The following is a 23,546-nucleotide window of genomic DNA, read 5'->3' as shown; positions in this document are numbered from 1 at the left end:
CTCGAACGTCGCAAACCCGGAAGTAGGTGTTCCGGTTTGCAAACTTTGCCTCGGAAGCTGAATGTCCGGCACAGCTTCCGATTGGCTGCAGGACACTCCTGCAGCCAATCAGAAGCCACTCCTTGGTTTCCGAACGTTTCAGAAGTCGAAGGGACTTCTGGAATGCATTCTGTTCGAAAACCAGCATACAACTATATGTATATACTTTATAATTTGTGTAAATGAGAAGTAAAAATTTGTAGCATGATAGAACATTCAAGCACTCCATGGCTAAATTAACTCCAAAGCTTGTGGAACTCAAGATCATGGAGAAACGGCAGGCATTGGGGTGATGCATGTACTGGAAGTGAACAAACAGCCTTAGGATCAGAACTAACGGCATATTTGTGCCATCTGGGAAGCAGGAGAAAGAAAGAAAAAATCGCCAATCGGCTCTTTGCTTTAACAGGTGGTGGTAATCTTTCTCTGGTCAGGATGGCGTCCGCCCTGTTTGACCCCAGCTGAAAACTTTAACAAATTCATCAAGGGAAGTCTCATGAAGACAGTGTTGAATGAATGCAGTGTATGCAGCTTGGTGCTATAAAAATGAAACTCCCAAGGTCAAGGGACACGGGTCACCAAAGCTGACCTACCTTTCTTTGTACCCCAAAGCAAATTAATCAAGTCAGGTTCATGTGAGATTACACTCCACTGAAAAGTTTTGGGCAGCAGGTAATAAAGACGATCAACATGACTGTACAGAACAATCTTAAATTTGCAGAGGAAAATATCCATTAGAATTATATACCAAACACATAGAATCTAACAAAGGGACAATATGAATGGAGTCTCCGTGCCCTAACTACAGCAAAAGGATTGGTATTGATTGGTATTATTCGGTTATTGTTTTTATCCTGATTTTATATGTTGTGATATAAATATATATTTGTGAACCGCTCTGAGACCTCTGGGTATAGGGCGGCATATAAATTCAATAAATAATAAAATAATAATAACTGGAGGAATAAAAATACAGCTCCCTTTAATGATTGATTTGAAGATATGTACGAACTCCTTACACGTGAACAAGTTGTGTAGAAATGTAGACTTGCCATGGACAATTCCGTTTTAGAAATACCATGTAAGGTTAGGGCTTTTTCCTTTTTTGTGTGTAATGTACACAATGCTTTTGTTTTTGTTTTTGTTGTTGTTGTTCTGTTTTGTTTTCTACATGGGCACTATTTCTTGTTTCTTCTTTTATGTCTTGTTTCTTTTTTGAGCCTTATCTTACTCTGTGCACTTGTAATTTTAAAAAAATAAAACCCAATGAAAACTATTTTTTATATGACTGATGAACTTTCATCTCATAGGAAGTGATCCTGTTAGATAATGAACATGGGACACAGTAGGAATGACATATCAGAACAGGCTGTTGGGGTGAGGGTTTAACCTAAACACACACAGCATAACAAGGGTTGATTCTCTTTGTAAAAGGGAACTCACGGGAGTATGAATACAGTGGTGCCTCGCAAGACGAAATTAATCTGTTCCGCAAGTCTCTTCGTCTTGCGGTTTTTTCGTCTTGCAAAGCACGGCTATTAGCGGCTTAGCGGCTTAGTGGCTTAGCGGCTATTAGCGGCTTAGTGGCTATTAACGGCTTAGCGGCTTTAAGAAAAAGGAAACAAACTCGCAAGAACTCGCAAGACGTTACGTCTTGCAAAGCAAGCCCATAGGGAAATTCGTCTTGCGGAACGACTCAAAAAACGGAAAACTCTTTCGTCTAGCAAGTTTTTCGTCTTGCGAGGCATTCACCTTGCGGGGCACCACTGTACACACATTGGAAATTATATATTTCATTTCTCCTGTGTGGTGCCAGATAAGAAAAGAAAGGGAGGAGAGGAGGAAGAGAAGAGGTGTATAGTGGTACCTCAGTTTTCGCACATCTCCATTGACAAACATTTAGGAACTCAAATGCCGTAAACCCAGAAGTAAATGCTTCCGTTTTCGAACAGTCTCTGAAGTTGTACTTCAGAGGCAGCTTCCTGTTTGACTCTTCGGTATGGAATTTTCGGTTTTTGAACATTTCAGAACTTGAACATTCTTCCAGAATGGAAAATCGTGGTACCACTGTATTCGGGGTGGGGTAAAGCGTGTACGCAGGAAAGCTTTGCAGTGAGGGGAAAGGGTGGCGGGGAGACTAGATTGTGCTGTGATCTATCCAATTTGTTACAGAGAATTAGTGAAGAATTAACTCAATCCTGGATGTAAGAAATGTAACTTTTTTCGGATTGCTTTTTGTTGAGTACGACATATCTGATTTGTTTTTCTTTGTTGTGCTATGTTTTCTCTTTCAAAACGAAAAAAGCATTTAAAAAATAAAAAGGACACTCATTTCTGTTAAAGGAATTGCAGTTGCAGCAATAAGTAAGTAAATTAGTTAGTTATTTGGTTGGTTAGTTAGTTAGATAGTTAGATAGATAGATAGATAGATAGATAGATAGATAGATAGATAGATAGATAGATAGATTTAGTTAGTTAGTTAGTTAGTTAGTTAGTTAGATAGTTAGTTAGATAGTTTCATCAATGCACCCAAGTCCTCCGTAGAGGAACAGCAGCAACAGAAGATGTGTTTAGTATGAAACTGTCTTAGGTTTCATTCAGTACGTTTGGAATAAAATACATCTGGGTATGAAACAGCTGCATATAAAGGCAAACCAGCAAAAGCAATTGTTTGCCCCCTTAATGAATCATTGTGCAATGAGCAAAGATATATGTATAAAACAAACACATTAAATGAACTCTGTTTTTATTTTGTAAATCAAGTATGTTTAGGCATCTACAAAAAGATATTTCTCTGTGCCCTAAAAGGCAGGACAATGCAAATGCGACAACTGGGCCGAAGTAACAAAGAGCAAAGAGGGTGGCATTCTCTGTCTTTGGCAGGAACAGGATTACACCAAATGATGTTTTCTTTTAAGAACTGGATTTGATGTACACCCCAAAGTGAAGAAACCATATTTGGAGGAAAAACTGGGGGCCTTGAGGCAAAACAGCTGGTTTCTCTTACACTTGAGCTGATGAAGAAGAAGCTCAATTTACACAAATCACCTTCCAAGACAATCCAGACTGGAGCTGGCAGCTCAACAGGGCCAATGGCTCCTTGAGGTACCTGATACCTCTTGGGAGCTACAAAGCTGCCTTATACTGAGTCAGTAAACTGGCCCATGTAGAAGAGTTTGGATTTGATATCCCACTTTATCACTACCCAAAGGAGTCTCAAAGTGGCTAACATTCTCCTTTCCCTTCCTGCCCCACAACAAACACTCTGTGAGGTGAGTGGGGCTGAGAGACTTCAGAGAAGTGTGACTGGCCCAAGGTCACCCAGCAGCTGCATGTGGAGGAGCAGAGATGCCAACCCGGTTCACCAGATTACTAGTCTACCGCTCTAAACCACTACACCACACTGGCTCTTAGTATTGTCTAGCAAATTAACCAGCAATGGCTCTCCAGACTTTCAGGCAAGGAAACTTTCCCAGCTCTTCCTGGAAGTTCTGGGGATTGAACATGGGATCTTCCATATGCAAATCATGAGCTCTGCCAGCAAGCTATGGCCATTCTAGAGCTGTGCTGGAGACAGCATTGCCGCTCTCTGGCTATACTCAGTAGTGGTGCTGCTGCACCGGAGGCGATAACAGGCTACTAGTTCTCTCCTCTTGCAATGATGGCACAAGGAAGAAGGTGCATGTAAATTAGCATTGTGCCTTGCCCTACCTTCCAACCCACAGAGGTCTGGAAAGGCAAAAGAAAAGGAAGGGGTGTATTTTTCTACCTTCACCTAACAGAAAGAACCACTTATGCAGAAATAGTTCACTTTTCCCATGCAACAGAGCTAGGATCACACAAGAAAGTATAGTTACAGATAGGTAGCCGTGTTGGTCTGCCATAGTCAAAATAAAAAAATTCCTTCCAGTAGCACCTTAAAGACCAACTAAGTTAGTTCTTGGTATGAGCTTTCGTGTGCATGCACACTTCTTCAGATACACTGAAACAGAAGTTGCCAGATCCTTCTATATAGTGAGAAGGTGGGGAGGGGTATTACTCAGAAGGGTGGTGGGAATGGGAGATTGGCAGATAGCTGAGATGAGCCTGTTGACGACTCTTAACGACTGCAATAGGTCTTACAGGAAAAGGTGCTACTGGAAGGAATTTTTTTATTTTGACAAGAAAGTATAAAAATACTTATTCCAGTGGTTCCGCTCCCCTATCTGTGTTTAAGAATCTGCTGACTAGAGACAGACAGACATAAGACCCATTCTAGATTTTTTCTTTAATCCTCACAGAACTTGTGGTTCCAAGACAAAATATGGTCCAGAGAGACTTTGGTTGCATCCCTAGTACTAAGAATCAAATGCTATCCTTAGTTTTGATCATCAGGTGCTCCTTTGTATTCAGATCAGGTCTCAGCACAATAATGTAGCACTTGGGAAGGAAGATGCAGCCCAGAAGCCCAGCACTGGAGGCCAAAATAGAGAAGACCTGCACGGCTACCATGTATTTCCCCTTGGTGCTCAGGTAGGTGGGCACAAAGGACACCCAAACACTGCAGAAGACCAGCATGCTGAAGGTGATCAGCTTGGCTTCATTGAAGGATCCTGGAAGCTTCCTGGCTAGGAAAGCCACTGTGAAACAGATGGCAGCCAGGAAGCCCATGTAGCCAAGGGAACCATAAAACATGGCAACAGACCCTTCATTGCATTGCAGGATGATCTGCCCAGGTTGGGACCTCATGTCAAAGTCTGGGAATGGGGGTGAGATTCCCAACCAGATGGTGCAGAGGAGAACTTGGACACTGGAACAGGAAATGACAATGGAGTTGGCCAGACTCTTTCCCAGCCATCTCCTCACCCTGTTGCCTGGCTTTGTGGCCAGGAAGGCCAGCACCACAGTGATGGTTTTGGCCAGCACAGAAGAGACTGCAAGAGAGAAGATGATGCTGAAGGCCGTTTGTCTGAGAAAGCAGGTCGCTTTTCTTGGCCGAGCAATGAACAGGAAGGAGGACAAAAAGGAAAGCAGAAGGGAGATGAGGAGGATGAAGGAGAGGTCCCGGTTGTTGGCTTTGACTATGGGTGTCTCCTTGTATTTAATGAAGATTCCTAACAGCATACCTGTAGTAAATGACAAGAAAAGGGAAGAAGAAGCCAAAAGGATTCCCAAATATTCTTTATATGAAAGAAAGGTGATAATCTTTGGGATGCAGTGATCTTGGTCTTTGTTTGGATGTTGGTCTTCAGGACATCTGGTACACTTCTCTGCATCTGAAAGGAAAGGGAGAGGCTTCTGTTATCCTAAAATAAAGCTAATAACCAGAATACTCTATTGCATTCCATAAAATATATATTTCAGAGACAAAGTTTATATTCCAAAATAAGCTGAGTGGATCCAGGCCTATCTTTTTACAAATTAGTCTGTCCTAATCATACGCAAAGCAAAGTGTTGTTACAACCACAGAAAGGGTGGATAATATGGACAGCACCCATCAGACACTTTCCCTGCTTGGCCTTCTAGATGACCAATGACCTCTCAAGGCCATTTCTTTCACTTCAGTTTACATCATTAGTCACAGCAGGGGTTCCAAGACTTTCTGTCCTCAGGGTGCAGGAAATTGCAGAGGTCCAACAATCTGGGATGTGGAGCTAGGAGTGTGTGTGTGAAAGGTCATTCCCATCAACTGTCCTTCTCACTTTCCTCCTCCTTCACACTTGGGCTGTGTATACACTGCATCTTTAGAGCACATTCAGAACACATTCTTCCCCTCGAAGAATTCTGGGCATTGTAGTTTGTTAAGAGTTCCTGGGAATTGTAACTCTGAGAGGGATAAACTACAGAGCCCAGAATTCTTGGGGGGAAAGAATGTGCTTCAAATGTGATGGCCACTCCATCCCCTTTCTGTTCTTTCCTTCCCTCCAAGTGTCCCTATTTTTCAGGGACAGTCTTGAATTTACAGAAGCCATCCAGGTTTCTGATTTGATCCAGAATGTTCCGCTTTTCCTTAAGATGTCCCTATTTTGACTGGAGAAATGTTGGAAGGTATGGAGTTACGTGACCCCCAAACCAAGAAGATAAGTAACTATGCAAACTTTAGAAGGCGACCCTGTGTAGAAAAGTTTTTAAATGTTTAATGTTTAATTATGTTTTCATATACTGTATGTTGGAAGCTGCCCAGAGGGGCTGGGACAACCCAGTCATATAGATGGGGTATAAATAATAATGGTGATGATGTGGTGATGATGATGATGATGATGATGATGGAATAAGACATCCCTATTTTCATCAGAGAAATGTTGGAGGGTTTGCAGAAGGTAGGGAGACCAAAATAAGGTTTCCTGGAGACAGTCCCCAGATTTATAAATCGGTCCCCATACAAAATCCATTGAAGTTGAAAAGTGTCCCCGGATTCATTGAAAAAAATCTGGTAGAAGGAGGTGGAGTCAGAGCCAACTAATTCTCCTATTGTCGTAGCATTTGAATAACCTCTGTTGCTTTTCTAAGCAAGAAATAAGGACATAGGAGAAATAATACTTTATTATAAAATGAATGGTTATGTTTATGCAATAAGTTAGTAAATATTAAATGAAGTATGGAGATGATGGGAAGTTAAATGTACACTAAGAAGATTTATTGTTAGAGTGTATGAGTTTTTGTTGTTGTTGTTGTTGTTGTTGTTGTTGTTGTTGTTGTTGTTAACTTTATTTCCCTTGTAACAAATGACATAAATGTATGGTCTTTTGTTAATAAAGCATTATTATTATTATCATTTTTAAAAATTCTCCTGTTGTCTGTTCCACCATCCTTCTGAGGTGGCAACACAAGAAGACGGTTAAGTGGGGGCTGAATGAGGACTGACTGTCCTTGCTCCACCATTTTCAAGCAATTCCTAGCCTAAGTGGACCTATGCACTGTGCCTGCACGTAGCTCCTGGTGTTTTGTGTTGATCCAGCCAAAAGGCCATGACACAGCCAGTGGGAGGCTATTGTGCAGAATCCCGCCTGAAATCAGGCTAAGGCCCACTGGTGCCACCTCCTGGCCTGCAGTTTGATAAATCCTGCATTTTGGAACTTAGCATCACAGTAGCCAAGAATGGTTTCACATTTCAAAAACATATTTAGGATCTTCACAGAAAATTTCTGCTGAGCGAATCTTTGGCTTATCTCTGTTTCCCCAAGGAATGCCTTCTCCCCTTGAGTCACGCACCTTCCTGAGTGGATATGGTCCCTTCTGCACACAGAGCACAAGCATAGCAGCAAACCGGTTCTCCTTCTTGAACCACCTTGGCGTAACCAGGGTGACAGCTCTCCGTACACCTGGAGCGAGGTATGGTCTAAGCATTAAGACAAGATGTATCCAGAAAAAAGTATTAGAGGTCTTGAAGTGAATCATGGGCTTTGAAGACAATCTAATTGAGTCCCATCCCATCCACACTTCTTAGATAAGTTCTGTCCCATGGAAGAGGGAACAAGATTGTTTTCTCCTGCTCTGGAGGGTAGGACTTGACCCAGTAGCTTCAAGCTACAAGAAAGGTGATTCCGACTACACATACGGAATAACTTTCTGACAGGAAGAGCTGTTTGACAGCAGAATGGTCTCCCTTTGGAGGTTGTGGACTCTCCTTCCTTGAATGTTTTAAAGCAAAGGTTGGGTGGCCATCTGCCATGGATTCTTGCATTCTTGGATTAGATGACCCATTGATTCCTTCCAACTCTACAGTTCTATGAGTCTATGATTCTTTTGATGCACAACTGTGTGATTGTAAATGATTTTGCTCCAAAATGGCAGATCAGAGGACAAAGGGGACAACAGAAGTTTGAAGAATACACATTGTTAAGAAGAGAAAACATGTGGAAGATTTTATTTACTTATTTATTGAATTTATATACCGCCCATCATCCGTAGATTTATTGGCAGGGCATGAGCCGGGAAATTTATAGGATGACTTCTGCAAGTCGGATGCCAGAATGCCAATGAGATAATGCAAATTTGCATTAAAGCTGTGGAATAAGAATTTGCGGGTGGGTGGATTAATATGATATACATTGCATATTGTTAATGTACTTTCCAGCCCCAAGATGGCTTATAAAGGCATTTTGTAGGGGGGGGGGGTGTTGCCTTCCTAAATGCACACTTGGTGGGAATGAGGGGCAGTGCCTTCCCAAGACTTTGGAATGCTCTTCCTAGAGAAGCTAGACCAGCTCCCTCCTTCTTGTCCTTCCATTAGCAGGTGAAGGCTGTTTAAATTTAACAAGCTTCGGGGAATGGACTGCTTTATCTAACAGTACTATGCTGCTTTTACTATCTGTATTTCGGTAGATTTGCTTATGTATGGTTTGATTCTATCATAGATTCTACTACAGAAAGCTAAAAACAAAAACAGATAACAGGTTTAAAAGTTATAAAACTATTATCTTTAATATGTTTTTCTTGTTGTTTAGTCATTTAGTCATGTCCGACTCTTCGTGACCCCATGGATCAGAGCAAGCCAGGCAAACTCAAGTTGGAGCCGCTTAAGATCACAGGTGGCTATTTAGAAAAGGTAAAAGCCTTTAAATATCTAAGCCTAATATTCACTTATAATCTCTCCTGGTCCACCCATCTACAATCTGCCTTTCTCGCTGCAACCACGACCTCTAATGCCATTGTCCGATTTTACCACCAGAAGGGTGGCAAACACCTTCCAGCAGCAATTCAAATATTTAATGCCAAAGTTGTCCCTAAATTATTATATGGATGCGAAGTATGGACTACAGCAATATCAGGCAACTTGGATCGCCCACTTCATATGTTTCTGAGATCTCTTTCCGGCATCCCGAGATGTGTCTCAGGTGCAGCCCTACGACTCGAGTTCGCCCAGCCCTCAATTGTTAAACAAGCATGGAGTCGAGCCATTTCCTACAGCCTCCACCTATTAGCATCGGATGCCCGAATTCGAGGTGGTTTTTCCAATCTGATCCTAAGAGATATTCATAACTCCCCTTGGAAAACTACAATTAACCTCAAATTCCGCTCTCTTCTCAATCTGAATTGTAAAACTGTTCTTAACTTAGAGTGTATCAGCCCGGCGGCGCTACCTCTAATTAAAAAGAAACTACAGCAACTTGACTTCTCTAACACAGCTTCCTATGCAAGAGGACCGTGTTCAGGCCTAGCCCTAGCCCTAGCTATTCCACCCCCTGAAGGGATCCCTCTATACTGCTTCACAATTTCTTCGGAGGCTAAGCGAAGGGCCTTTACCTGTGCCCGTCTCAATTGTTTTCCTACAGCAGTTCTCTCGGGTCGTTATTCCAGAGTTCCCATCGCAAATAGAACATGCACCTGTAATGACACGGCCCTGGAGACTATGGAACATGTAATGCTCTTCTGTCCCAACTGGACAGATGAAAGATCTCGGTTTTTAACTCCCCTCGTGAATAAGTTCCATCTCCCAATCCAGCCTTGGATAGTGTCCCTCTTTTTGCAGAATTCTGATTGTTGGATTACCGAGATGACAGCTAACTTCCTGCTTAGTGTGATGAAGAGGAAAGCGGCACTAACTTCTTCCTTAACACCACAGCTGCAGTCGACACGCCGCACAATCGAACGAAACTCCAAGTAGCCTTATTGTACAAGAACAATCGAGTTAGGACAAATCTGAGGAGCTGAAGGACCCTTTAACGGTCCTCCTCCAGCCTCAGCATTTTTTGTTTGTTTGTTTGTTTGTTTTTTCTTTCTCTAAGTAATCGCCCAGGACGATACCTACCTTTACCTCCCCACCCCCATTTTATGTTGTTATTTTAATGTATATCATGCTATGGCCACACGGCTAATGCAATATATAAATAAATTGAAATACCTTGGTGTAAGCTCCATGAGCTCATTGGGACGTCTGAATATTGCAATATAAGTCAATAAATGTAAATTTTGCTTTGACTGGTGATATGCAGTCAAGCCCTTGAATGAAACAAGGATTTAAGTAGAGGAAACCACCAGGAAGCTTCAAGGACTTCATGTGCCCTTGCCTTGACTCATAGCTGTCAACTTTTCCCTTGTATTTGTGTGTGTGTGTTGGGGATGCAGTGGGGTTAGTGCTGGGAACTAAAGAAAATATCCCTGGAGTCAAATGGAGTTTCCAGGTTACACTGTACTCATGTAAGCATAGAATAGATTTTGCCTTGGAGGCTTCGTAAATCAGCTTGCACTGATGGTGGGTGTTGCGGGAAAGTTGCCAGTGGTAGTTTCCAGCTGGAAAATGTTATTTTAAATTGCCATCCTGCTTAGGCATAAAGGAAAGGGTTGCCTTTTGCTGCAGAAAGAGAGTTGCCTTGTCAGTCCCTGAGAGAACCATTCTCGCCTTAGTCTCGAGGAGCAGTGTCAGACCAGGGAGATTCATTCTACCAGTATGGGGGAAGCCGTTCCGGAAGGAGAGTTAATTCATCCAAGGAGCAGACGTATGGGAAAGTTCTTAAACAGAAAACAAAGCCAGAAACAGAAAGGGCATATGTTCCGGATATTCTGCCGTACCCGGAATCACTCCCCAGAAGGGTCAACTGATTCATAAGTCACCGATGTGTGGATAGGTGTCCGAGCCTGAGTGCTTGTATTGCAATAAATCTTCACACTTGTGTGTTGTGTTATCAACATGGCAGCCTGGCTCCTGAGACCTATTTTCCTGGTACTGAATCTCAGATAATCTACTCTAAAAGTGTAACCTGACGTATTAAAAAATAAAAATAAAAAAGACATTGTTTAGGTAATCACTCTTTAGTAATGCACTAAAGCACATATGTAACTGATCAGCAATAATGACTACACTCATGAAATGTACCTTACCCTTCCCTGATCATATGTGTATGTGACAATTATTAGGGAAGATGGAAGATAGCAGTATTCATAGGGAAAATGGATCCCTCCCAAGTGTGGAAAGTCGACTGCAATTCCAGCTGTAGCTTCCATGTGCTTTGAGTACCTAATCTGGAACTATATTTAGTGTCCTGTAGGTGAGGAGATGTGATTTGGGCTGGCCAGAACTGTTTTACTCAGAAATAGATAAACATCCTTTAAATCTAATTCTGAAATATCTTTTGGTTGCATTTTATCTGTCCCCCCCCCCCCCGAAAGAAATAGTCATTACCCTAGATCTCACATTTTCTATCCCCAGGAACCACCTGAAATGGCTGAACATTACTGGGGTCCATGTTTGCAAATTGCTAAATTATCCATCACGTGTTTTCCTTGTGACAAATGACTCTGCTTTCTTCAATCATTTCCTGTCCTAATTCAAAATGCTGGCTTTGACCTATAAGGCTTTATAAGGGACATTCTATTTTACATCAGTATCACTGGGTGGGAGAGGAGGCGCTTTTGTGCCCGTTAAGATTTTTTGAAAAGCTTTTCATGATACAGACAACCCCTTCCCCAAAGTCCAGCTATTTCAGGGCTTGGGTGAGGTGTAGGTCAGCAATTAAAACAACAGAGAAGTCAGTAAATTTAACACTTTATTCCAAGTGAAACAGAAGCAGTTTGGCCTAGTGATCCCAGTAACCCTTCTCTGCAGCTTTTGCCCTGATGGGGTACTTGTAAGGACTGAAGGCCCCCACCATCCCACTGCCCACTAATGCTACTCCTCTCCAGGGTCTATCCCAAGCAGTTTCAATCTGCACCTTTGCACAACTGATTTCTGTTCAGCCTGCTTCATTTCTCTGCATCTCCTTGGAGACCAAGCGAGAGAGAAGCTGGGTGCAGCCAGAGGGAAGAGGAGACTCCATGGCTTTTGAAGCAGCCTACCCCTCTGTCTCCTAGTTCCACACGTCTCCAACCTCACTTTCTACCTCAGAGTCTGAACTGTCCTCTGCCTCCGACTCTTCCTGCTCACTAAAACTTGTTACCTCACCTGCGTATTGTTACCCTACAAAGGGGGTCTTAGTTCCTACGGTTCTTCAAGCGAAAAGAAGATAAACAGTGTGTGGTAAGGATTCCATTTTATGCAAGCTGCACCAGGAGTGGCCCAGAGGATATCTCCAAAAGCTGGGCAACTTGTATGCGCTTCAAGGCACTTTTATAACTGTTTCTATACAGTGGTACCTTGGGTTACAGATGCTTCAGGTTACATATGCTTCAGGTTACAGACTCCGCTAACCCAGAAATAGTACCTTGGGTTAAGAACTTTGCTTCAGGATGAGAAAAGAAATCGTGCAGCGGCAGCGGGAGGCCCCATTAGCTAAAGTGGTACCTCAGTTTAAGAACAGTTTCAGGATAAGAACGGACTTCCGGAATGAATTAAGTTCTTGACCCGAGGTACCACTGTATATGATTATCTCATGCCCGATCTTTCCAAGCAATATAATTGGATACCTAAGCAAGTGGACAACTCATGAACCCCTCAAGTTCACTTCTAATTGGGTACACCAGAGGTTTTCAATCTTTTTGAGTCCACAGCTCCCTTGACCAACTCCATTCTTTCTGCGGCTGCTCAAAAGCCCACTTATGTCATCCCTCACCTGCAGAGCTGGCAGCCTCTCGCCCCTTTTGGAGCACCCTCCCTTCTGGAGTGCTCTTTCAGCCTCCCCCCTCGTCTCCTTGGGAGTCCTCTGGGCAGCTGTCACCACCGCCCCTGGTCCCTGAGCAACACCATGCACCAAAGAGAGGTGCTGCCAGGCCTGCATGGTGGAAAGGCTCCCCTTTGGCATTTGCCACTCAGCTCCCAGGCAGGCCTTGCACCCAGATGGCCAAACTGAACATCTGATAAGAGGTGAATTAGGAGGGGAGTTGAGAGACAGACCAATAGCTGCTGCCACTGGGAGTATCTTGTGATGCACATGTAAGAGGCTTGAGAATTGTTGGTTGCTTCTTTCTTTCAGTGCAACGCCCCCCCCCCCCCGTTAGACCCAACTCGGTGAGCCTGCCCTGTACAGAAACAACCGTGATGCCAAGAAGTAAAGACCAGCAGCTGCCAATGGCTAGTTTGATGGATGACAAGGCAATAAACAAGCACTTCTAAAACATTAAGTACAAAAGGTCTGTGACTAGTGATGAGTTATTATGCATTGATTTTTATTCTTGCCAACATTCTTATTTAGACAGGCCTACTCAGATGTTTATAAAACTTGTAAGAGTTTTAATTTGTCTTAGTTTATTCTATAGTGGTTTTGCCATTTATTAAATAAAAGGATAAATTTGTTGTTTTATCCTTTTGGAAACTGCTTTGGAGGTTTTTCCCTACAACGAAGTGGAGCATAAATTTTATAAAATTAAATAAATAAATGGGATTTACCATGTGTGAAGCTACATTTAAATGAGAAGTACTGCAGTTCCATTGCTGCTGCACTTCAGTTCAGCTATAAAATAATATATTAAGTCAGATGGCATCTTTAGTTTTTGTCGTCAGATGCTCCTTTGTATTCAGATCAGGCCTGAATATGATGATGTAGCACTTTGGGATGAAGATACAGCCCAGGAGACCAGCACTGGAGGCCAACATAGAGAAGACCTGCACGGCTACCATGTATTTCCCCTTTGTGCTCAGGTAAGTGGGAACAAAGGACACCCAAACACTGCAGAAGACCAGCATGCTGAAGGTAATCAGCTTGGCTTCATTGAAGGCCCCAGGTAGCTTCCTGGCTAGGAAAGCCACTGTGAAGCAGATAGCAGCCAAGCAGCCCATGTAGCCAAGAGCACCATAAAACATGGCAACAGACCCTTCATTGCATTGCAGGATGATCTCTCCAGGCTGAGACTGCATGTCAGAATCTGGGAATGGGGGAGACACCCCCAGCCAGGAGCTGCAGATGATAACTTGAACACCAGAAGAGGAAATGATAATGGAGTTGGCCAGACTCTTCCCCAGCCATCTCCTCACCTTGTTCCCGGGTTTTGTGGCCATGAAGGCCAGCACCACAGTGATGGTTTTAGCCAGTACAGAAGACACAGCAACTGAGAAGATGATGGTGAAGGCTGTTTGTCGGAGAAGGCAGGTCAATTTCCTTGGCCGGCCAATGAAGAGGAAGGAGGACAAAAAGGAGAGAAAGAGAGAGATGAGGAGGATGTAGGAGAGGTCCCGATTGTTGGCTTTGACAATGGGAGTTTCCTGGAATCTAATGAAGATTCCTAACACAAAGCTTGTGATTAAAAATAAGAGGAGGGCAATGGAAACCAAGAGGATCCCCAACTTGTCTTCATAGGCTAGGAAGCTGATAATCTTGGGGACACACTGATCATGGTTCTTGCTTGGATGCTCATCTTCTGGACATTTCTTGCAATGGTCTGCATCTGCAATGATAAAGAGTTGCTTCATTGTCCTATGATTTTTGTTCCATGTATCATACAGGTCTTTCTATTAGTCTCGATTCTTCAAGATGCCATAATATATTGGGTGGCAGCTTATACCAGAGACCTAGAATGTCCTAAATCATGCTATTGAGACTCCAGTTATCACTCTGTCTACCCTTTTGGGTCAGCCTCTTCTAGTTGGTGGTAATCAAGACTAGGATGACTATCTCACTGATAATTATTCGGTATGTACAGTACCTCTTTATATATTTTGTTTTACTGTTTTACATCCGTGCAGGTTGCTCAGTTTTGTTGTCATTCATTGCTAGCAATGCCTTCTAGTCCATTTCCAGCTGATGAACTTTATTCCGAAACAGTGAACTGTTCCGGATACACTGTCATCTTCAGAATTCCTTTTTAGACTTCTGAGAGACGTCTTCCTTTGAGACTTCCATAGGACGTCTTCCTTTGAGAGACAGATTGGCGTTCCTCACTATTCAATGACCTGTTTGACTCCTCATTTGACTCTTATATATACAACAGCTTAAAGTCACTTGTATATTTTGTGAGATGTACTGTATGATAGAGACATTATTTTGTAGTGGCGTATTAGCATATTTTGAGTGACATTGTAATTAATTATATATCCACTACCAGTTATTAGCCAGTGTGTTGCATTTGCATTGATTGTTACATTTTGCAACACAGGGGGTTGTGTTTGTCTTCTAGTTGGTGGGACATATCTTGTTCTGAAAGGGCTTCCTTTCCCTTTGGAATGCCTTACCTTCCTGGGTGGAGATGGTCCCATTGGGACATTGAGCACAAGCATAGCAGCAAAGCGGCTTTCCTTCTTGAATCACTTTGACGTATCCAGAAGAGCAGCTTTTGCTGCACCTTGAATGTGGAAGTGTCTAACCATAAAATGAAGGAATATCAAATAAAAAGTGTTAGGGATGGGTCAATAAGCCACAGAACTGAGTAACAGGCAAAGAAAATACACAATCACTCCTCATTTTACTAGAAAACTGAATAAACTGAATTTTCTGCCCCACAGAAAAGGGTCCTTGTAGATTAGACGAGAGACCCATTATTTTCTCAGGATGTGAAACCACCTATCATTGATCTGTTGTAAATGTATTCTCTAAACTGATATCTAGTCCAATCTGGGGGCAAATTAAGCAGATGAGATGGATGCAAAGCTTCACTGCCACATGGAAGATGGAGCAAGCTTGTTTTCTCCTGCTCTGGAGGGTAGGACCGGAACCAATGCCTTCAAGTTACAAGGAAGGAGATTCCAATTAAACATCAGAAAGAACTTTCTGGTCTCCCTTGGGAGGTTGTGGACTCTTTCCCTGGCAGTTTTAAAGCAGAAGTTCGGTGGCCATCTGTCATGGATGCTTTAGCTGAGATTCTTGCATTGCAGAGAGTTGGACTAGATGACCCTTAGGATCCCTTCCAGCTGTGCAATAGTATGATTCTATGAAATGCCTTAGGATGAGAAGAGCCTTAATATTTATTGCAGTAGGGTGAGGGGCTCACCGGGTGTTTCTGCAAATAACCCCCACCTAGTGTTCTGAAGTGCTTTTGAATTATGGTGCTGGAGAAGACTCTTGAGAGTCCCATGGACTGCAAGAAGATCAAACCTCTCCATTCTGAAGGAAATCAGCCCTGAGTGCTCACTGAAAGGACAGATCGTGAAGCTGAGGCTCCAATACTTTGGCCACCTCATGAGAAGAGAAAACTCCCTGGAAGAGACCCTGATGTTGGGAAAGATGGAGGGCACAAGGAGAAGGGGACGACAGAGGACGAGATGGTTGGACGGTGTTCTCGAAGCTACCAGCATGAGTGTGACCAAACTGTGGGAGGCAGTGGAAGACAGGAGTGCCTGGCGTGCTCTGGTCCAGGGGGTCACGAAGAGTCGGACACGACTAAACAACTAAACAACAACAATGTTCTGAAGGCACTGAATAACTGGGATTCTTAACCCTTGGTTTTCCTCACCTGAACAAGCTGTGCAAGCCACACAATGGCATCTTCGTCAATGCTCAACCTTTTGTCTGGAGGTGCTTGCTGCTTGAGACTCCCAATTTTCACAGAAGCCACAGAAGTGTTGGGCCACACCACCCTGGTAAAAATATCAAAGTTGGCTGCAAACTCCCCATCCCCATCCATGGAGGTGTTGTAAGATCCAAAGTTCCTCAGAAATGAGTGGAACTAGAACGACACATGGATAAAAAGAGCATCGCTTCAGTGCTTCCCGTTTGGGGATGGGACAAAACGTGAAATTCTTTTATGAGAAATTATGTTTTGTTGCTCTGGTTGTAAGCAAATTTTGCACAATGGTTCTAGAGATCAAGCTTCTGACTCTGGGTAGGCGGCCATGGAGGCTTTTCAGCACTGGATCACCAGATATACCAATTCTGCCTCAAAAGCTCACTCCACTCCTCCTGCTGCTTGAATGGACAGCCCCTTCCCCTCTCTTCTCTTTCTCTCCCGTTCACTTGCTTGCTTTCTGGGCTTGGTGGGGAAAGCACCTGCTGGTTGGAAGGCACCTGAGGGATTCCCCCACTGTTACCCTGTGATTCTTGCCACAATTTCCACTTCTTATTTTTTATCAATTTTCCAAATGACTACAAATCTTGCCAGATTGCTTCAATTTAATACAATGTAATTTAATTCCAAAACTAGCTTCCTGCTCTCCTTATAAGATACAGGTGAAACTCGGAAAATTAGAATATCATGGAAAAGTTCATTTATTTCAGTAATTCAACTTACAATGTGAAACTAATATATGAGATAGACTCATGACATGCAAAGCGAGATATGTCAAAGCTTTATTTGTTATAATTGTGTTGATCATGGCATACAGCTGATGAAAATCCCAAATTAGCAATCTTAGAAAATTAGAATATTAAACGAAATCAGAAAAACAAGGACTGCAAATAGAGCAATATTGGACCTCTGAGAAGTAGAAGCATGCATATGTACTCAGTACTTGGTTTGGGCCCCTTTTGCATCAATTACTGACTCAATGCGGCGTGGCATGGATGCTATCAGCCTGTGGCACTGCTGAGGTGTTATGGAAGACCAGGATGCTTCTATAGCAGCCTTCAGCTCTTCTGCATTGCTCAGTCTCATGTCTCTCATCTTTCTCTTGGCAATGTCTCATAGATTCTCTATGAGGTTCAGGTCAGGTGAGTTTGCTGGCCAATCAAACACAGTAATCCCATGAGCATTGAACCAGGTTTTGGTACTTTTAGCAGTGTGGGCAGGTGCCAAAGTCCTGCTGGAAAATTAAGTCAGCATCCCCATAAAGCTCGTCTGTGGAAGGAAGCATGAAGTGCTCCAAAATCTCATGGTAGATGGCTGTGTTGACCCTGGACTTAATGAAGCACAGTGGACCAACACCAGCTGATGACAAGGCTCCCCAAATCCACACAGACTGTGGAAACGTCACATTGGACTTCAAGCATCTGGCATTGTGTGCCTCTCCATTCTTCCTCCAGACTCTGGGTCCTTGGTTTCCAAATGAGATGCAAAAGCTGCTCTCATCAGAAAAGAGATTTGGGGAGCCAATCATCACAATTATAACAAATAAAGCTTTGACATATCTCGCTTTGCATGTTATGAGTCTATCTCATATATTAGTTTCACCTTTTAAGTTGAATTACTGAAATAAATGAACTTTCACCTGTATGTCCATGATGTTTCACCTGTTCCTACTCATAATCTTAATTAGTCTCTAGATGACTCCCCCAGTATTTACTGATATTATCATTCATCAGCTTCCCCTTTACACCCCTGCATACAGCAAAAAAATCAAATGCAATGGTACCTCGGGTTACATACGCTTCAGGTTACAGACTCCGCTAACCCAGAAATAGTACCTCGAGTTAAGAACTTTCCTTCAGGATGAGAACAGAAATTGTGCAGTGGCAGCAGGAGGCCCCATTAGCTAAAGTGGTTCTTCAGGTTAAGAACAGTTTCAGGTTAAGAGCGGACCTCCGGAACGAATTAAGTACGTAACCTGAGGTACCACTGTAAACCTTAATATATGTTCCATAACAGCAAATGCAGTTTCTTTTTCGAAAGTCTGGTGTTGTATCCCAGCTTCATATGTTTTTCATATATCTATAAAACAAAGTATGGAAATTATTCCTGCATTGCAAGGGGTTAGATTGGATAGCCCTTGGATCCCTTCCAACTCTAAGATTCCACGAAATGTAATTGATTATAGTTACTGTATCATACTATATATTTCTTATTGTACCTCTTGCACTGTCCTTCTTCCTCTTTTCCCCCTTTCCCTTTCATCGCTTTAATACACACACACACACACACACACACACACACGTTAAATCTGGCCGCCTCAGAAGTTCCTCCACCATGGGTTAGAAATATAAGAAAAGGTTGTTGCTTTTTCTGTAGCAATGCCACCCCCAACCCACAAAAAACAAACAAGCCCTGATTGGTGAGATACCCTTCCATTTTATTTTATTTTTAAATGATATTTATTAAAATTTCAAAAGAAATTACAAAACTAATAAAAAAAAGTAGAAAAAAGAAAACAAAAGATACAAAATACAGAGGAAATAAAAACAATTAAAAATAAATCCATCTTTCCATGTCTTGCCTTTCATTTACTTGTTTCCCTGACCTCCTCACACCTCCCTTTTTTGTATTCCAGTTCGAATGGTTATTTCAGCAAATCCTTTCCCTCTTTGTTTTTATCTTAATTCTTTATCTTAACATATCATTTCATTCCGACATCATTTTAGCATTCATTAATTTTACAATGTTTCTGTAGGTAATCTTTAAATTTCTTCCAATCTTCTTCCACCGACTCTTCTCCCTGGTCTCGGATTCTGCCAGTCATTTCCGCCAATTCCATATAGTCTATCACTTTCATCTGCCATTCTTCCAGGGTGGGTAAATCTTGTGTCTTCCAATACTTTGCAATGAGTATTCTTGCTGCTGTTGTAGCGTACATAAAGAAAGTTCTATCCTTCTTTAACACCAATTGGCCGACCATGCCCAGGAGAAAGGCCTCTGGTTTCTTCAAGAAGGTATATTTAAATACCTTTTTCATTTCATTATATATCATCTCCCAGAAAGCCTTAATCCTTGGGCATGTCCACCAAAGGTGAAGAAATGTGCCTTCATTATCTTTACATTTCTCACATTTATTATCGGGCAAATGGTAGATTTTTGCAAGCTTGACTGGGGTCATGTACCACCTGTATATCATTTTCATAATATTCTCTCCTAAGGCATTACAGGCCGTGAATTTCATACCTGTGGTCCACAACTGTTCCCAGACAGCAAACATAATGTTATGTCCAACATCTTGTGCCCATTTAATCATAGCAGATTTAACCGTTTCATCCTGAGTATTCCATTTCAACAGCAAGTTATACATTCTTGATAGTATCTTAGTTTTGGGGTCTAACAGTTCTGTTTCCAATTTTGATTTTTCCACCTGGAAGCCAATTTTTTTGTCCAGATTGTAAGCCTCCCTTATTTGATAGTAATGAAGCCAGTCTCGCACTTTATCTTTTAGTTTCTCAAAACTCTGCAATTTCAATTTGTCTCCTTCTTGTTCCAAAATCTCCCAATATTTCGGCCATTTGGCCTCCAGAATCATAGAATCATAGAATCATAGAGTTGGAAGAGACCACAAGGGCCATCAAGTCCAACCCCCTGCCAAGCAGGAAACACCATCAGAGCACTCCTGACATATGGTTGTCAAGCCTCTGCTTAAAGACCTCCAAAGAAGGAGACTCCACCACACTCCTTGGCAGCAAATTCCACTGTCAAACAGCTCTTACTGTCAGGAAGTTCTTCCTAATGTTTAGGTGGAATCTTCTTTCTTGTAGTTTGGATCCATTGCTCCGTGTCCGCTTCTCTGGAGCAGCAGAAAACAACCTTTCTCCCTCCTCTATGTGACATCCTTTTATATATTTGAACATGGCTATCATATCACCCCTTAACCTCCTCTTCTCCAGGCTAAACATGCCCAGCTCCCTTAGCCGTTCCTCATAAGGCATCGTTTCCAGGCCTTTGACCATTTTGGTTGCCCTCCTCTGGACACGTTCCAGTTTGTCAGTGTCCTTCTTGACCTGTGGTGCCCAGAACTGGACACAGTACTCCAGGTGAGGTCTGACCAGAGCAGAATACAGTGACACTATTACTTCTCTTGATCTAGATGCTATACTCCTATTGATGCAGCCCAGATTTGCATTGGCTTTTTTAGCTGCCGCGTCACAGTGTTGGCTCATGTCAAGTTTGTGGTCAACCAAGACTCCTAAATCCTTTTCACATGTACTGCTCTCAAGCCAGGTGTCACCCATCTTGTATTTGTGCCTCTCGTTTTTTTTGCCCAAGTGCAATACTTTACATTTCTCCCTGTTAAAGTTCATCTTGTTTGTTTTGGCCCAGTTCTCTAATCTGTCAAGGTCGTTTTGAAGTGTGATCCTGTCCTCTGGGGTGTTAGCCACCCCTCCCAGTTTGGTGTCATCTGCAAATTTGATCAGGATGCCCTTGAGTCCATCATCCAAGTTGTTGATAAAGATGTTGAATAAGACCGGGCCCAAGACAGAACCCTGTGGCACCCCACTAGTCACTCTTCTCCAGGATGAAGAGGAACCAAAAGCTCCATATTGAGCTTCTTCTGAGCCTTGGCTTCCATCGGTGATAACCACCTTGGGGTTTTGTTTTCAAGTAAATCTTTATATCTTATCCAGACATTGAACAATGCTTTCCTGACAATATGGTTTTTAAATGCTTTGTGTGCTTTAACCTTGTCATACCACAGATATGCATGCCACCCAAAAACATTGTTAAAGCCTTCTAAATCCAAAATGTCTGAGTTCTCAAGAAGCAGCCATTCTTTCAGCCAGCAAAATGCTGCTGATTAATAATACAGTTTAAGGTCTGGCAGGGCAAATCCACCTCTTTCCTTTACAGCGGTTAGTATTTAAAATTTTATTCTGGGCTTCTTGCCCTGCCAGACAAATCTAGAAATGTCTCTCTGCCACTTCTTGAAACAGTCCATTTTGTCCAAGGTGAGATACCCTTCCAAAATACATAAATATTAAAGAAGTGGAGAGTGGTTGTGGGATCTCCACAAAGCCTGTTCTAAATAATGATAGAACACTTTTGCACAGTTCATTAGTACTATCAGTTATAGAAAAAGGAATACCTGCCATGACTGTAGCCTCTGAAGCCTCCGCCCGTCTCCTCCACCCATCATTGCCACCTGCTTGGATCTGGATGAGTAAGCAGCATTTAAGGCATGTGCCACAACATACACACTGCTATAGATGTTGTAGTTGTCTGGAGAAAGACTCTGCACAAGGATATCCAGGGGCAATTCCCCCTTTTGTTCACATCTGAGACGTTCTTTCGCAGAAAACAAGTGCTTTGAAATGAAACAATCAAACACTTCCTTCCAGTAAGGAACTAAGCGACTGAAGTCAAAATTGTCATGTTTTAGGGCAACCTCTGTCTGAATTAAGAAGGAAAAGAAACAGTGGCGGTGCTGGAAATGTAATCTCCAGTTAGAGAACGTTGGGGTGATGTCCCACAAAGCTGTTGTGATCCAGACTTTCCCCTCAGTGGACTGTAGCGACAATCTTAATAATTCATTTATAAAGAATATTCCGCTGAAGAAAGAACGAGTCTCTGCATAGTGAACAAATACATTGACTTGTCTCCATGTCAGAAATGAATCAACCTGAATTTTCACTAAATACCGAGTCATTTCTGGGATTCTGTATGAGAGGGCAGCACAAATCCCATTCGAGGTGAGCATAGGGGTCAAGGACCTCACGAACCTTTCTCCGTTGTCATTGTCTGGAGCAAAGAGACCGATCCACGTCCACCCGAAATGCAGGAGCAACTTGACAATCCCTGTGTGTTGGTGGTCATCTTTGGGGAGCATCCGGTAGAAAAAAGGGAACTGAGTTTTATCATTGATGTCATGGGAGACAAACCCATAACTAACCTGGATGGGAACAGAAAAGAAAAGTGTTTGACTTGGCTTTGTTTGAATTTCCTGAAATACAGGTCTCCTCTCCATAACATAGGATTCTGTCAGTCCAGATGGACAGGAGGAAGGAAGGAAGGAAGGAAGGAAGGAAGGAAGGAAGGAAGGAAGGAAGGTTGCTACTAACAGAAACTTTCTCCCTCAGACAGCCAAACTTTAACATTTTAAAGCAAAGTGAAATTAGACTGCTCCCCAATTCACACCTGTGGGATTTTGTAGATGCCCAACATGTTCGAAATATGGAGAGAGATTTCAGAGTCTGCACCATCTAAAACAGCCAGCAGGTTATTCTGCCTTCCACACCTGTAGTTTGGAATACTTGCATGACCGGTGTAAAGCAGCTCTACCATGGCGTCGTATGTGATTCTTGTATTGTCATAGTTCTCAAATATATTGTAGCCCAGGGTGATGTTGGGTAAGAGCCTGGGATTCTGGTTGATCTCGTGGATGGCGAGCAGGAAGGCCAGATTGTGGAGTAAAATTGTGTATCCTTCTCTGCAACAAAACATACATCTCACACTCACCCTCCATTTAATAATATATGTCACAGTCATAGAATCAGAAAATGGTAGAGGTGGCAGGGACCCCAAAGTCTAGGCCAACCCCCTGTAACACAGGAATTGCTGATGGCCATTCATCCAAGCGACCCATCACATTTGCAGTCTCCTCTTGCTCAAGACCCTGATGTTGGGAAAGATCAAGGACAAGGGGACAACAGAGAACGAGATGGTTGGACAGTGTTCTCGTAGCTACAAACATGAGTCTGATCAAACTGCGGGAGGCATACAGGAGTGCCTGGCGTGCTCTGGTCCATGGGGTCACGAAGAGTCGGACACAACTAAACGACTAAACAACAACAACTTGCTCAAGGCAGCACATATGTGCCATACCTCATGCCACCATTTGACCCTGATAATAACTCTTTGATGTAAAAGAAGCCACAGGAGAGCCAAAGACTTCGTGGCTGAGGGCTGATGTGCACGTACATCTCCTCAGTCGAAATCCCAAAACTCTAGCCACTACATTGCACTGCCATGATGTACATTGCAGAAAGGGAGTGGGCTTGGGGAAATTGCCATTCGAAGGGCATTTACAACTACTATTCTATGATTGTATGATTTCTAGACAGTGAAAGCACCTTGAATTTATTTTAGGAACAACGCCCGTGCTTGATCAGAATCAGAATCCCAATTGCCAACCCTGAGTGAAATGTTTCTTTATTAGT

The 23,546-nt window shown here is 42.7% G+C and overlaps 2 protein-coding genes across 2 annotated transcripts in view; one reads left to right on the top strand and one right to left on the bottom strand.

Moving 5' to 3' along the window:
* LOC310701103 (vomeronasal type-2 receptor 26-like) overlaps window positions 1-23,546 on the top strand; it is a 255,322-nt gene that overhangs the window by 145,175 nt on the left and 86,601 nt on the right. The gene's annotated exons all lie outside the window — the stretch shown is intronic.
* Window positions 4,384-22,762, bottom strand: LOC310700968 (vomeronasal type-2 receptor 26-like; the record flags this gene model as incomplete). Its single annotated transcript, XM_083490925.1, has 6 exons — window positions 22,525-22,762; window positions 22,110-22,279; window positions 21,476-21,542; window positions 16,276-16,488; window positions 7,231-7,357; window positions 4,384-5,294 (listed from the first exon to the last, which is right to left on the bottom strand). Exons 1-6 carry the CDS (start codon window positions 22,669-22,671, stop codon window positions 4,384-4,386), a joined length of 1,635 nt encoding a protein of 544 aa, XP_083347051.1. The 5' UTR covers window positions 22,672-22,762.

This window comes from Podarcis liolepis, assembly GCF_965112155.1.
Source record: "Podarcis liolepis genome assembly, chromosome: 2".
Taxonomy (NCBI): domain Eukaryota; kingdom Metazoa; phylum Chordata; class Lepidosauria; order Squamata; family Lacertidae; genus Podarcis; species Podarcis liolepis.
The sequence above is the reverse complement of the archived record's forward strand: the minus strand, read 5'-3'. Positions and strand labels throughout refer to the sequence as shown.